Here is a 16,906-nt window from a genome sequence, read left to right on the forward strand (position 1 = left end):
GGAGCAGGAGTAGGTCATTCGACCCTTCGAGCCTGCTCCGCCATTCAACGAGATAATGGTTGATCTTAAAGTTCAGTACCCCGTCCCGCCTTCTCTCCGTAACCTTTAATACCCTTATACTGAAGAAATAGATCTAATTCCCTCTTAAATATATTTAATGAACCTGCCTCTACTGCCCTCTGTGGCAATGAATTCCACAGATTCACCACCCTCTGGGTCAAGAAATCCCTCCTCATCTCGATCCTAAATGGTTTGCCTATTATCCTCAAACCATGGCCCCGGGTTCTGGATTTTCCCATCCTTGGAAACATCCCATCTGCATCCATTCTGTCCAGTCCTGTCAGAATTTTATAGGTCTCTATGAGATCCCCTCTCAATCTTCTAAACTCCAGCGAGTACAATCCCAATTTGCGCAATTTTTCCTCATAAGTGTAAGGTAAAACATCATGAGATGGGAATGTGTAAGGAGTTACAGGGAGTGTTTGGGAGATGGACAGGGCTGTAACAAGATGTGAATGCATCCTTGTACTTACAAGATAAGAGAGACATTGATGGATTGAGAGGCAGGAAGCTAGCAGGGAAAGGATAGCAACAGTTTTAGTCATTGGACAAGTAATGATATGATGATGTTCTAAGCACGTATCCAAGGGTATAAAAAATCACCATTTTGCTGATAACGGCAGAATGCATTCTCCGACTAACATGTTTAGTCGCAAGTGTTACAATCCGGTAATAAAGAACAAAGAACCCTGATTTCGACTCAGCCTGGTGTTTGTCTCACTCATTCATGAACAAAGCAGACCTAACATAAGTCATTCCTGCCATTCCAGGTATCAGCCTGGTGAATTGCCTCTGCACTCCCTCCATTGCAAGAACATCCTTCCTTAGATAAGGTGACCAAAACTGCACACAATACTCCAGGTGGGGTCTCACCAAGGCCCTGTACAGCTGCAGTAAGGTATCCTTGTTCCTATACTCAAACCCTCTTGATATGAAGGCCAACATACCATTTGCCTTTTTAACCGCCTGCTGTACCTGCATGCTCGCCTTCAGAGACTGGTGTACAAGTACCCCTAGGTCTCTCTGCACTTCCCCATCTCTTAATCTATTGCCATTCAAATAGTAATCTGCCCTCCGGTTTGTATTACCAAAGTGGAGAACCTCACATTTATCCACATTGTAGTGCATTTGCCATGGATCTGCCCAGTCCTTCAATTTATCCAAATCACACTGGAGCTTCCTGACCCCCTCTTCCGTGAGAATGTGAGAAATAAATTTAAATCTGGAACGCCAGGCTACCAAGATTGTCCAACCCTTAAATGGCCCCTGAAACATCTGAGCAAATGCATTTAAGATGGGGGGAGGAATGAGATGTGGACATTCCAAACAGCAGACTTTTAGCAATGCCTCTTTCCCATGAAACAAAGGAAACAATGAACGTGGTCAGGAAGCTTCCCTTCCCCTGCTGTGGGGCAACAAAGCCAGCCTGGTCATGATGTGTGTGGAATGTTAATGACTCTCATTTCCTCTATTAATGCCCAAACCAGCCAGGCAATATCCTCCCTCCCCTCTAGGATGAGGGAGCTTTGTCTCAACCCGGGGGGCCAGAGCAGCTAGCTGTTTCTGGCGGCCATTCTGCGCACAGCCGTGGAGCCACTCACCATTCTCCAGCAGCATACATTGGGCGGTTTTAGAGACAGCTCAAACTGGTTCCAGCGCTGCAGGATCCTGTAAAATATTCATGGCAAAAGTTATTCACAGCCCAGAGAAAAAAGGGAAAGGCAGCTGTATTCTCTATTATCACCTGTGCTAATCATTTTGGGGGAAATGCAAACTATTATTGTAGAGTTACCAAAACCATACGAATGAGTGGACATGAGGGATCAGTTACAGTGACATCACAGGCAAAACCCTCCCCACCATCGAGAACATCTACGGGAAAAGTATTGCATTTCATTCTTAAGTGTTAAGCAACCCAAAAATGCACTTATCTGACATCTAGCAAATCTCCACAGGTGCCAGATACCAGGTTTTGCTGTCCATTGTATTTTTACGATTCTTTTCATGGGATATGGGCATCACAGGCAAGGCCAGCATTTACTTCTTATCTCTAAATGGGCCAAGAAGGTGAACAAGAGCCACCTTCTTGCATTAATGCAATCCTTCTGTTGAAGGTATTCCCACAGTGCTTTTGGGTTAGGGGTAACAGGAAACATAATGATGTAGGCACAGTGATTTATCTCCAAGCCATGACAGCGTGCCTCTGGAAGGGGAACTTGCAGGAGTTTCCCATGCATCGTCTACTCCCACCCTTTTGGCTTTGGATGTTTTGTGTGTGGGAGTATCTTTGGAAAGAGGAAGCCCACTAATTGTAGTCACACCACTGCACTTTGTTAGACTTGGTTTAGGGGATAAATTGTTCTGGTTGGCACGCTTAGCACAACGCTATTACAGCCCATCAACTGGTTTTCGAATTCTGCACTGTCTGTTAAGGAGTTTGTACATTCTCCCTGTATCAGCATGGGTTTCCTCCAGGGGCTCTGGTTTCCTCCCACCCTTCAAAAATGAATGGGGGTCGTAGGTCAATTGGATGTAATTGAGCATCATGGGCTCGTGGGATGAAAGGGCCCATTACCATGCTGTATGTCTAAATTTAATAATTATTCTTTTTTAAATAAGCACAGTACCTGATTGCTTGGGTGATCATGGAACAGATGGAGTACTTGGAGCTGGGCGTGTCAGGAGGAAGATTGCTCACTCTGTATATTCTCTCTTCTCCCTGAGCCAAAAATAAAAGATCATCCAGTGAATTTTCTTCCTCTGCACCAGTGGGACTATTCAACTCATGCACAGGAATGCAGAGACAAAGCTTGAAGATTGTCGACATTGTCACTGCAAATTCTAACTGATCTGCTGGGAATTTCAAACAACTCTGCTTTTGTTTCAGCATTCCATGTTCTTTTGTTTTGGAACGAGTACGAACAAGGCCACACATGGATCAGGTTTAGATTGGCTCAGCGCAAAAATGTCACATGCTACAGAATGTGTCCATGGTGGGAGGAGTTTAAAGGAGATATGCAAGCACAATTCTGTTCACACAGGGAGTGGTAGGCGCTTGGAATGGGTTGGTGGTTGTGGAAACAGAGTCGACGGTAGCATTTAAGAGGATTCTAGCTAGACTCATGAATTTGCATGGAATAGAGGGATATGGATCATGAAAGGGCATTGGCAGAGTAGATGTAGAAAAGTTGTTTCCCATGATGGGAGAGTCTAGGACTAGGGGGCACAATTTCAGGACTGAAGGGTATCCACATAGAACGGAGATGTGAAGGAATTGCTTCAGCCGGGGGTGGTAAATCTGTGGAATTTGTTGCCACAGGTAGTTGTGTAGGCCAGATCATTAGGTGTATTTAAAGTAGAGATTGATTTGTTCTTGATTAGCCAGGGCATCAAAGGGTGTGGGGAGAAGAACGGGCATTTGGGATGAGTGGGAAAATGGATCAGCTCATGATTGAATGGTGGGGTAGACTCAATGGGCTCCTACATCTTATATGCAGGCTACGTCAATGAAATTAATCTCTCGGAGACTGAGTATTGTTTCACAGACTTTATTTCACATGATATATCATTGAGAGCAGGCAGCTGTCTCCGCTGCCTACCAATTCTGAAATCGACCTCTTCAAGGTTGTATATTTATACAAACGGACAAGCTTTTACAGAAATTAATTACATTGCAAAATAAAATGTTTACAATATATATCAAGTCCTTTATTACAAATTTTATAAAAACCTTAGATTTGTCGAATCGTAAGAAAGGTACATCATTAACCACTTTTAGCGTGCTTGATTACAGTTAAAGCTACAATTTAACTTGCAAATAATGTGTCGCTGATCGCAAATAGTCAGTTCCAGGCGGTGCATTAAAATAGGCTGCTTGCCAACTATGTTGGACTTAGTGTCAGCTTCTCGCATGAAATTTCTTCCACAGGCTGAGGAAATTTCGTTTAATTTGGCATCAAGTTCAGCGCAGACATCATGGTTGAAGAGCCTGTTCTTGTGCTCTATTCGACATTTTATGTACTCAGTTGGAAGCAGTAATAAAATGAGTTGTGCACACTCAGATGAAAGGTGTACAATATAGGGAAAGGAGGATGTGCATGGCATGTACAGGCAAGAGGAGACTGAGCACAGATAGATGTACAATGGAGAGGAGGGTGCGTAAGGACAGGTGTAGAATACAGGCAGAGGGTGTAATACAGAAAAATTTAAAATACAGTACATGACATACTTCAACTTTTGTCTGCTGTAATGCAATACCCGGCACCTCTAACAACAGGAGAAAGAGAGGCAAGAGAGTCCCTTCAGTCATTGAGCGTTCGTGGATTCACTTCCAGTGCTCGCTTGGCTTCTGCAGTCGCAGATTCACGTTCAAACCATCAGCAATTGGGCCTCCAGATCCAAACCTTTGATACGATCAGGAAGCCTTCAGTGCCAAAGGCCCTTCAGGAGCGCTTTCTTGCCCTCGACACCCTCTCAAATCTCGGTTCTGATAACTGGTTCCAATGAGCCAGTCTCCAGCAGCCTGCAGACTGGTGTGAGCCCTTCAACCACAAGTCACCAGCAGCCCACAGCCAGTGTGGATCTTTCAGTCGCTGAGCCCTTCACTGGTCCACTGCCATAGTCTCTTCCAGTAGGGTCATCTGCCAGGCTTCTCCTCAGTGGGGGTATTGTCTGTTTCTAGTGCCCTGCACCGATTCCCTGCTCCTCTGGAGCCTGCCACCCCTTCGTGGTCTACTGCCAGGCACAGGTGATGCCATCTTGGGTGAAGACGTGTGGATGCAGGATATTTTTTAGAAAAAGCACCGTCAACTTCTCAAACAGGTCTGTACAGAGCTGTCAGCGTCAGGACCATGCAGTAGGACCCTGTGGAGCAGCATTATGTCACTGCTCCCTGCTACGTGACCTGCAGAGTTTCTCTGGCACATATACAGACACCTGCTAAGTTCCTCCACCAGGAGGCAATAGAGAACCAAAGTTGGAACTCCACACTTGGTTTGGGGTTGTCTGCCTTCCCCACCCATTAGCAAGTAATCATTAATCAGCCCTGGAGGTCTTGGTGATTTCAGTACAGCCTAGCTCAGATCATTAAAGCTCAGAGCCACCTGACAACCAAATGTAAAGCATATTGGGGGTCTTGTAACTCAGTTACCTGGCCATCAGTGTTCCCCACCCTGAAATGAGTGTAGTATTTGCTCATGGCATCATGGGGTTTGAGAACAGAACCATCTCCTGGGTAAACTTCCACAGAGGTCACTGACCCAGCAATTACCCTGAAAAACAACGAGAAATTAAACAAAGACCTGTGAGTCAAACATCACTGACAGGTGAAGCATCCTGATAATTAAGTTGCTGGACTAGCAGCCAGAAATCTGTGGCTCTAGATCAGCCATTCTCAACTATTTTTGGCGATGGCCCCTTTAAATCTCTGTTCAAGGTTTATGGGCCCCCTTTCCCGTGAAGCAGTAAAGTTTTGGTTTCTTCCGTACTTCTCTCCTACCGATTACATAGAAAAATATTTTTACACGAGGTAAAAGAAAACAAGGCATTCTTTTAAATGTGTTGCAGTCCCTGGTTCGGCGGGGGAGGGGGGTGCATGTATGACCCTTGTTGAGAATGTCTGCTCCAGAGTGACAGTAGAAGTTTAAAATCCCACCTTGGCAGTTTGAGGAATTGAAGATCAAGTATCTAATAAATCTTAAAATAAAAATAAAGCTGGTCTCTTCAGGTTTGTCACTAAAAGCCACCCATTGTCTCTGTACATCTGCTTAACATTTCAGGTGTGAACTCTTCATCAAGAACACAAACCAGTTCTTGTTGAGGGGTCAGCAGGTGGAGAGGGTAAGAATCTTCAGCATCTCTGAAGATTTATCCTGGGACCTCTACGTCGATGCAATCATGAAGAAGGCTCACCAGCGGCTATACTTTGTTCGGAGCTTGAGGAGATTTGGTGCGTCACCAAAGACTCGTGCAAATTTCTACAGGTATACCGTGGAGAGCATTCTGATTGGTTGCATCACTGGCTGGTATGGAGGTGCCAATGCAGTGGACAGGAACAAGCTACAGAGTTGTAAACTCAGCCAGCACCATCAGGGAGCATTAGTCTTCACTCCATCGAGGACATCTTTAAAAGGTAGTGTCTCAAGAAAGCAGCTTCTCTCATCTAGGACTACCACCACCCAGGCCATGCCCTTCTCTCACTGCTACCATCGGGAAGGAGCCTGAAGACAAGCACCCGACGGTACAAAAACAGCTTCTTCCCTCTGCCATCAGATTTCTGAATGGACAATGAACCACAGACACTGCACCCATGGACTCTACCTCCTTTTTGTGCACTGGTTATTTCTTTTTAAATCTTGCATTTATGGAATTATAATTTATAGTAATTTTGCACGTTGTTCTGCGTAACACTGCGGCCATAGGACAACAAATTTCATGACACAGGTTCATGACAATAAAACTGATTTGGACTCTGGTAAAGATCTTAATGAAGGGCTTTGACCTACAACATGGACCATACTTCTTCTGCTAATATTGCCGCTTGTCTCGCTGAGTTTCCCCAGCAGACTGTTCTAGGAGTTGGGATGTCGTGGTAAAGTGGGATAAGATATTGGTGAGGCCCAATTTTGGAGTATTGTGTGGAGTTTTGGTTACCTAAAGCTAAAAGTTTGAAAGAATGCAGAGACGATTTACCAGGGATTTAAAGAACTATGTTACAGGGAAAGGTTAAGTAGGTTAGGAGTTTATACCCTGAAGTGTTGGAGAATGAGGGGAGATCTGATAGAGGTATACAAAATTATGAGGGAGATAGACAGAGTAAGGTTTCTCACTGAGGGTAGCTGAAATAATAATCTCCCAGTTCAAAAACAGTTTTTCCCCCCAACAACTATCAGGCTCTTGTACCATCCCATACTACTCTAACCATCAATGACTCCAGACCACCAGTCTGCACACTTGAAATGTCACTTACTTTCTAACTAGTTGCAGTTAGTGCAACTATCTAAAGGCTGATGATGAAGCATATCATCTCCTATCTGACCAGTGACAGAGATCCATTCCAGTTCGCTGCAACAGGCCTGCGGCAGTGTAATGGAGGATTAAAACCATGTACCCAGATGCTTTTTGCTTATGTGGAACTGACGACACACGCAGGTCACCTTACTTTCAGAACTAGCAGATGTAATTAAACTCAGCCATGGGGACTTATCTGAAGATACACTTTGAAATGGAATTCCACTGTGAGGCCCAGGGAAAGCAGTTGTCAAATGCAACACTCTGAAATTGACGAATTGGTCACAACCTGTCTTGCTCGAGAAGTTTTAATAAGTCTTTGTATCTACGAGATAAACCAGGAAATCATAACATCCTGGTTCCATAATAATTAATCTTCTAAATTGTAGAATGGTATGTTCAGTTTTGATTTTGACAGACAAATGTTAGAAGGAGGAGGCGCATGATTAATTGTTTTTGGGGTATATAAGCCTGTGGTCCTGCTGCTGAAGTTCAGACTCTCCGAAGGGTGGGAACACCCCTTGTCAAGAAGGAAGAACAGCCAGAGTCCGAGCAACATCCCGGTCGGGGGAGGTGGAGAAGCTGCTACCAGCGCCCTGACAACCTACTACAAGTGTGCAGTCGTTGCCTCGCTTCGGCAGTTGGGACCAGTCCAAGCGTTGATAAGTAGAGTTGGGAAGGGCTTGCATATTGTAGTGTGAAATCAGCTTTTGAATTAGTAATAAACATTTGTACAAACTGAACTGCTCTCGGTGTGTGTGTCTATTTTCTTTCGGTAGCTCAAACACTGTGACCAATCTAAAATGAACAAAATGAGAGGTATAAGTTTACCCAAGACAGGCAGATGCCATCTCACTGGCCCTACACAAAACCCTGGAACACCTGGACAGCAAAGATGCACATATCAGAATGTTCTTCATAACTACAGTTCAGTATTCAATGCCATCATCCCCTCAAAACTGATCAGCAAACTCCAAGACTTGGGAGTTAACACCCCACTGTGCAATTGGATCCTTGATTTCCTCACTTCCAGACCACCATCAGTGAAGATTGGTAAGAACATCTCCTCCACAATCTCCATCAGCGCTGTGTTCTTAGGTCCCTGCTCTACTCACTTTACACCTATGACTGAGTCGTTCGGTACAACAATAACAGCATCTACAAATTTGCACCGTGGTGGGTTGGATAAAGGAAGGGGATGAGTCAGAATACAGGATGGAGATTGGAAACTTGGCTGAATGGGTCACCATTAACAACCTTGTACTCAATGTCACCAAAAGTAAGTAACTGATTTGTTGACTTCAAGAAAGGAAAGCCAGAGGTGTACATTCAGTGATCATTGGAGAAAATCAAAGATGGAGAGGGTGAACAAATTTATGTACCTAGGAGACACTATCTCAGAGAGTCTTTCTGGACCTAATGGTATCGTGAAGAAAGCACCTCTCTTTCCTCAAGAACTTGCTGAGGTTTGGTATGACATCAGAAACCCTGGCAAATGTCTACAGAGGTGCGGTAGAAAGTGTGCTGACTGGCTGCATCACGGTGTCTGGAACGGGAAACACTCCAAAAGGTAGTGGAGACAGCCCATCACATTACAGGCAAAACTCTCCCCACTATTGAGAACGTTTACAGGGAACGATGTTGTCAGAGGACAGCAGCCATCATCAAAGACCTACAACACCCAGCACATGTTCTGTTCTTGCTGCTGTCATCAAGAAAGAGGTAGAGGTGCCACAAGACTGGCACCACCAAGTTCAGGAACAGCTGCTACCCCTCTACTATCAGAATCTTCAACCACAAAGTCAACCAGGGACTCATACAAGGACTCCTACTTAAGCACTTTATTGATTTCCTTTCCTTCCCCTGTATTGCAGTTTGTTTATATTCCTTATCAGTTTACAGTTCTTTCATCCATACTGTAATTGTTATATGGTTATATGGTTAATTGTTTACCCTGCGTACACCTTTTGTTTTGTACTATTAGTAGTAATTCTGCTACGCCAGCAGGGATAAAGGAATCTCAGGGCTGTATGTGATGTCATGTTGTACAATAAATCTGAACTATAAAAGTTTATTTCTCTTTTCTTTTACATTAGCTCTTTTCCTCTTGGTAATTTAATTTATATTATTATAGATGGTGTTCTCTATGTACCTTTGTAGCTGAAACAATTAAGAATTTTGGTGCAAACAGCCATAAGATATGGGGCCATCGGCCCATTGAATCTGCTCCGCCATTCCATCATGAGCTGTGCCATTCTTCCACTTGGCCCCACTCCCCATAACCTTCGATACCCTGACTATTTAGATAGCTATCAATCTCTGCCTTAAATACACCTGACAACCTGGCCTACACACAGCCACGGCAGCAAATTCCAAAGGTTCACCACTCTTTGGCTGAAGCAATTTCTCTGCATCTGTTTTAAATGAGTGCGCTTCAATCCTGAAGTTATGCACTCTTGTCCTAGACTCCCCGACCAAGGTAAAAAAAAACTTTGCCACATCTACTCTGTCCTAGTCTAATGCTTCTCAGAGGTCCCCTCTCATTCTTCTGAATTCCAGGAGTACCTGTGTCTATGACAATACATCTCAAATACAGTAAAAACCCCATTATCCGGAACCTACAAAGATCACGTATGCCAAAAATTCAAATTTTCAAGTTGACTGAGACTCACTCTTCCAATGCCTAACAAGTATAATTGCATTAAGAATACACCACTTAAAAGACAAAAGATAGTGCAAAATTTAATCATTTTTCTGGTTATAAATTGAACCTTAATAAAAGTAAATATGCAAGTTCCAATCTATGAATTAGTTTGATTACTGATCATTTTACTTACTTGGGTGTTAAAATCACTAAGAAGCATAAGGATTTATTTAAAGTTAACTTTTTACCTTAAATTTTTTTTTTAATTTTTTTTTTTCACACCATAAATCACATTAGCCATGATATACACTATTTCTTTTTCACACATATACAGTGACTTTTTTCCCCCCCCCTCCTCCCAAGCCACCCCCCCACACCCCCCCCTCATCCATTTTAGGTATACAATCTAGGTTGCATTAAGCCAGTCAGACAATGTTGTCATTCAACAAAATTACACCAGAAATTCTACTGAGTCCATTCTTTTCTTTCCTTCTCCTTCCATCAACTTAGGTAATGTTTGTCCCCGGTAGGTTTTCACTATTGTATTTAATGTAAGGCTCCTATACTTGTTCGAATATTTCAATATTATTTCTTAACCTATATGTTATTTTTTCTAATGGAATACATTTATTCATTTAAATTTAGTAGTTTCTTCCTTTTTAATTTGGTTATGTATTCCATTAATATTTAAAGACATATAGTTCAGCGTAGCCCTTTTATATTTTGTTTATCTTCTCTTTCCGTTTTTCCATCATTACCTTTCCTCCTTTTCCATTTCTGTTTTCTTATTTTCAACTCTTTATAAGACAACATTCCTACAACATCCAACATTTTCCTTATTCTCCTATTTCTATCTTATTTATCCCCAATCTCCCCTTCACCTCCTGAGTTGTCCTTTATCCCTTGTCGGACAACCACATCTCCCCTCTCCATTTGGATTTGCGAATCCACTCGCAAGCGTCAACTGATTTTGCAGTGACCGCTATTTCCCCCCACCCCGCCTCCCCCAGAAAAGATTTCACTTTTCATATGTCACAAAGGTCACTCTTTTAATTCCCTCCTTATTCTCTCTATTCCATTACCTTCCCTTATTAATTCTTGTCTATACTATCTATATTTTCCTCTAAGTACAGATACATTCATGTATGCTCATTGTCTCTATTCACTCTTATACCTCTTTACCCGCATACATATCAATCGTGATCATTTTTACTCTCATTACCCGTCTTCATCCCTCAGTCTATTTTTGTCTTTACCCACATACATATCAATCGTGATCATTTTTACTCTCATTACCCGTCTTCCTCCCTCAGTCTATTTTTGTAATTGTTCTGCAAATTTTCGTGCTTCTTCTGGATCCGAGAATAGTCTGTTTTGTTGTCCTGGAATAAATATTTTTAATACCGCTGGATGCTTTAGTATAAATTTATACCCTTTCTTCCATAAAATCGCCTTTGCTGTATTGAACTCTTTTCTCTTCTTTAGGAGTTCAAAACTTATATCTGGATAAATGAAGATTTTTTGCCCTTTATACTCCAGTGGTTTGTTGCCCTCTCTTACTTTTTCCATTGTCTTCTCCAGTACCTTTTCTCTTGTAGTATATCTTAGGAATTTTACTACAATAGATCTTGGTTTTTGTTGTGGTTGTTGTTTAGAGGCCAATGCTCTATGTGCCCTTTCTATTTCCATTTCTTGCTGTAGTTCTGGACATCCTAGGGTCTTAGGGATCCACTCTTTTATAAACTCCCTCATATTCTGCCTTCTTCATCTTCCTTAAGGCCCACTATCTTTATGTTATTTCTTCTGTTATAATTTTCCATTATATCTATTTTTTGAGCTAGTAGTTCTTGTGTCTCTTTAGTTTTTTTATTAGATTCCTCCAATTTCTTTTTTAAGTCTTCTACCTCCATTTCTGCTGCTACTGCCCGTTTTTCCATCTTGTCCATTTTCTTTCCCATTTCTGTTAAGGTCATCTCCATTTTATTTATTTTCTCTTCTGTGTTGTTTATTCTTTTTCTTAAATCCTTAAATTCCTGTGTTTGCCATTCTTTAAATGACTCCATGTATCCTTTAATAAGAGCAAGTATATCCTTTACCTTGCCTTTCTTTTCTTCTTCTATTTCACTGTACTCTTCTTCTTCCTCTGGGTTGACCATCTGTTGTTTCTTTGGTGCCCTTTCCTCCTCTTCTTTCTTGTTTCTATTGTCTTCTGTGGTCTCTTCTTGCTGCAGGTGTTCTGCAGCTGTCGTTGCCGGCTGTGGAGATCGACTCCCCAGCTGGTCCCCCCTCCCGTCGGTGTGTTTTTTTTCATTCGCATCGCGCATGCGCGAAGTATCGCGGTTGCGCACTTTTACTCGGCTCTGCGAGCCATTTTTGTAGTCCATTATTTACCGACCTGAGGGAGCGGGTTTCTCTCTCCGCAGCGGGCCTCTTCGGACAGGTAAGGCCTTCACCTTTTTCCTCCTTTGTCTTCTCTTCCTCTCTTCTTACCGTTGCTTTCGATTTTTCTTTTTTTGTCGCCATCTCCTTTCCACCTTTATACTCACTTTTCTGTAACTTTTATTTCTGTGCCTTTGTATTTTCTCTTGTTTTTCCCGACTTTTCTGGAGAGGGCTGGAGTTCACCATCCGGCCACTACTCCATCACGTGACTCCCCTCCTTTTTACCTTAAATTGACCACGTTAAACAATCATTTACTAAAGGGTCTCCTTTAGTTGGTCGAATTAATAAAGTTAAAATTATTATTTTACCTAAATTCTTGTATCTATTTCAGGCGGTTCCAACCTTCATCCCCAATTCTTTTTTTATATATTATTCATTCTAGAATTTCTTAATATATATGGCAGAACAAGGTAGTCCATAGGGGCCAAATGTCCAAGGATAAGCTAGTTCGTTTTTACTCCCATATAAATCCTATCTGTGACAGATGGCTTCCCTGCCCTTCCTTGGAAAGATATTTTTGATATTATTTCTGCGTACTGACCGACAACCTCATCCTAATGCTGCTCTTTTTGGACGACCAGTTTTGGATTCTGGCCACTTATCTGTTTCAGCTTGTCGTGTGATTGCATTTGTTACTTTAGTAGCCAGGAGATCTAGTTTACGTAAATTGAAAGATCCTAAACCATCTATAGTTTTCCCAAACTGTAGCATGTTTAAACTTAGAAACAAAAATCAGAAGTGTCACCACTGACCCTTCGGTTAAATATGAAGAAACATGGAGACCATTTATTCAACCTTTTTATATGACGCAAGTCGAATCTTTCTGAATCCTCTTAACTTTTAATTGAGCATAGAGGAGTGGAATTAATGACAAAATAATTGTTTAACCAGAAACATGTGGTGGCCAATTTTTATTTTCTCTTTTTGTTTTATTTTATTTAGGGGGATATTTTTGCAATATTCTTTTCTTTGGGTTTTAAGAGGTTGGGAAGTTCAGTTTACATATGTTACTCAGTGTCTGTGTTGGCAAACATTAACAGTTATTAATGCAATTCTGATCTCTTTGTATTAAATATTGTTATGTTTTATTAACCTGAAACAATAAAAAGATTGAAAAGGAGAAATCGGGGAGTCACGTGATGGAGTAGTGGCTGGTTGGGTGGAACCAGCCCTCTCCAGAGAAAAGAAAAAAAGTGTGAAAAAACAGAGCTCAATAAACATAAAATACAGGAAGAGAAAGATAAAGTTTCAGAGAAGAGAGAGAAGATGGCCCCCAAAAGAGAAAAAATAAGAACAACAGAGAAAAGGGAAGAAGGAAAATCACTGGAGAAGAAAGAAGAAGGCCTTACTTGCACGTCGGAGCAGAGAGCCACCGTGGAGAGGAGCGGCCGATCTCCAGTGTTGGTGAGTCCCCAGAGGAGCGGTGTCCTCCTGACCGGCAGACTTCAAAAACGGCTCTCAGAGCCAAGAAGAGGTGCGCAACTGCACAGGTGTGAAGAGTTGTGCATGCGCAATGCGCAAGGAAAAGAAAAGGTTAATGCTGGCGGGAGGGGGACTCAGCTGGGGAGTGGCCAGTTGAGAGACACCCAGTATTGGGGTGTTCGGCTGGGGGAAGCAAGCAAGAAAAGAAGAGTGGTGAAAATGAAGGGCTGGAAGAGGGTGAGCGGCAGCGGGGCGATCGGCAGGGGGATGACCTGCGGCGGGTCGACCTGCAGCGGGAGGCCCAGCAGCGGGTCGACCTGCAGCGGGAGGCCCAGCGGCGGGTCGACCTGCAGCGGGAGGCCCAGCGGCGGGTCGACCTGCAGCGGGAGGCCCAGCGGCGGGTCGACCTGCAGCGGGAGGCCTAACAACAGGAGACACAGCAGCTGGAGGCCCAGCAACAGGAGACACAGCAGCTGGAGGCCCAGCAACAGGAGACACAGCAGCTGGAGGCCCAGCAAGGATACAGAAGCAGCTCACCAGAGAAGGATGACGATATACAGATACAAAGAAGAGAAGATGACACAGACATAGATATAGACACGGAAGAAGACCACAAATTTCAAAGGAAAGAAGGAAAAATAGGAGAAAGTTTAGATAAAGCCTTTTTCAAAGAACAAATGAGGTCATTAAAAGAATGGCCATCATTAGAATTTAGTTCAATCAAAAGCAAAATGAAGAGCTGAAGACAGAATGCAAAGCTTAGAGTTGGTCATGACTGAAGTAGGGAAAAGAGTAGAAAATGTGGAGGAACAAGAAACTGCTGTGGAAATGGAGATAAATGATTTAAGAGGGAAGTTGGAAGAGAGTGAAAAAAAATTAGAGACAAGATTTATTGTCACAAAAAATTGACGTATTAGAAAACTACAGTAGGCGAAACAACATTAAAATAGTGGGCCTGAAAGAAGGCAAAGAAGGGTCAGATATAAAAGGATGGATCCCGAAGGTGCTGGGAACAACAGATTCACATGAAGAAATCGAAATCGAAAGGGCGGATAGAGCGCTAGTACCGAAACCGCCACCACATCAAAAACCGAGATCCATATTGGTAAAATTTCTAAGATATACAAGAGAAAACATACTAGAGCAGGCAAGAAAGAAGGTTAGAGAAGACAATAAGCCGTTGGAATATAAGGGACAAAAAATATTTTTTTACCCGGACATAAGCTTCGAACTTTTAAAGAAGAGGAAGGAATTCAACACGGCGTAAACAATCTTATGGAAGAAAGGGTATAACTTTATATTAAGACATCCAGCCGTACTCAAAGTATTTATTCCTGGGGAACTGAATAGACTGTTCTCGGACCCAAAGAAAGCCCAAGAATTTGCTGAACATTTGCTGGACAGGAGAAAAGAGGAGGAGGAGTGACAAGAAGGAGACCACAAGAAAATATACAAAAATATGTCAAAATATAAAGTAAAGATAATGTATATATAAAGATTTAAAGATGGATAAGAGAAGGGGAAGAAGGGGGAAAAAAAGAGAGAGCTTTGTTATAAGTATAGGAAAATACTCTGGGGGGGGGCTGGGGGTGGGAGAATAATGGTCACTGCGAAATCAGTTGATGCTTGCGAGTAAGTTCGCAAACTGAATGGAAAGAGGAGTTGTGGTTGCTGTCAAGGGACAAGGGACAATCCAAGGAGGGGAAGTTCATTTGGGGTTAAAGGGTTATTGCTTGTGGGGATTGTTGGGGTATTTCATGTCTTAAGTGCATTGTTATATATTGAGATTAAAAAGGAAAACTTAAAAAACAGTAATGGAAAAAAAAGGGGATGGAGGTGGTGAAGAGGCGGAAAAGAAGTGAAAATAAAGATACAAGATGGCCACGTTGGACTATATGACGATAAACATTAACGGAATATATAACCAAGTTTAAGTGTATCCCATTGGGAAAAAAAAATTCACATATAATTTAAAAGACAAAGTTACAATGTTTGAAAAAACCTGGGAACCATATATGGAACATAACAGAAAGAGCAGGCCTCGGACCACCACCACCTAAAATGATGAGAAGATAAACACGATCAGATTTAATGTGAATAAGTAGATGATAACGTCTTTTTTGTTTGTGTTCCTTTTGTATAAAGATATTGTTTTATTGTATTTTATATGTCCAATATTTACTGTTTTTGGAGGGGGCTGGGAAGGGGAAAGAGAGGGATGGGGAAAAAAGAGAAAATGTCACTGTGAATATTTAAAGAGATGCATCTGTAAATATATTGGTTGATGTGGTTCATAGTGCGATAAATAAAGAATTACAACAAAAAGAAAAGGAGAAAACTTTATTCAAACAGCTGCTGCAGCCAGGGCATGACTCAAGGAATTCCGCTGGCTGAAAGTTTGCTCCCAAGGGGTTGTGTGTTGCTTCGGAAAACATTTACTTTTACAATTTTAAACTTTTATTTAAAACTTTATTTATTCTTATTTTTTAAAATGTTTCTTTATTTCCTCATATTTTTGCCAGTTGTTTGAGTTTCCAGTTGATTGAGTGCTTGATAATGGGGATTTTACAGTATTGATTTGAACCAAGTGTTGGTTTGGTTCAAGCCTGCTCTTGTGCGCCATCTAAAGACTTCTTTAAAGCACCGGAGATGGGCAACAGGCAAAGTTGCCTTGCTTCTTGTGATTTTTATCCGTTCCTTCTAGATGTGGCTGCTATGATCCAACATCAATAGCTCTTGATAATTTAGGGCTAGGACACTTTCTTGATGTTTTCAGACAGTGAGAAAGTCAACGTTACAATGTTACCAAGTTGTCAGATCTGCATTTGTCCTAGCAAATGGATATTCCATCACACTCCTGACTTTTCCGGTTTCTGCTAACCTGCTCTCCCTCCCTCCCCTCCCCTCCTTTCTCCAGCCCTCCACCCCTTCCCTCCCTATTCACCGCCATCCCTCCTCCCCTTGCCTACTGTTTTTCCACCTGTTACCTCCTGCTTATGCCTCCCCATTACCTTTTTAATTCGGATGCCTGCTGACATTTTTCCACGCCCTGATGAAGGGCTCAAGCCCGAAATGTCGGTTCTGTATCTTTATCTTTGCTCTATAAAGGACACTGTTTGACCTGCTGAGTTTCTCCAGCGCCGTGTGTTTTTACTACAGTTCTAGCTATAGTGTGGAGCAGCTGAAAAGAGCCAGAAAACGCTGGTGACACTCAGTCGGACAAGCGCATCTACACAGATAGAAACAGGGCTACCCCTTTAATTCAAAGACTTTTCTCAAAAACAGGAAAAGGTTAGAAATCAATCATCTTTCAACAGAAGGGAATATCCG

General features: G+C 42.3%; 1 protein-coding gene across 4 annotated transcripts in view; it reads right to left on the minus strand.

The window, feature by feature from the left end:
* Positions 1-16,906, minus strand: part of LOC138735593 (uncharacterized protein C5orf34 homolog) — a 145,185-nt gene that overhangs the window by 105,598 nt on the left and 22,681 nt on the right. For all 4 annotated transcript variants that reach the window (XM_069883650.1, XM_069883631.1, XM_069883620.1 and 1 more), the window contains exons 6-8: positions 5,210-5,330; positions 2,688-2,779; positions 1,662-1,728 (exon numbers count right to left, since the gene is read on the minus strand). In XM_069883650.1, the coding sequence (XP_069739751.1) occupies positions 1,662-1,728; positions 2,688-2,779; positions 5,210-5,330 (280 nt within the window). The remainder of the gene's footprint in view (positions 1-1,661; positions 1,729-2,687; positions 2,780-5,209; positions 5,331-16,906) is intronic.

This window comes from Narcine bancroftii, chromosome 1, assembly GCF_036971445.1.
Source record: "Narcine bancroftii isolate sNarBan1 chromosome 1, sNarBan1.hap1, whole genome shotgun sequence".
Classification (NCBI taxonomy): domain Eukaryota; kingdom Metazoa; phylum Chordata; class Chondrichthyes; order Torpediniformes; family Narcinidae; genus Narcine; species Narcine bancroftii.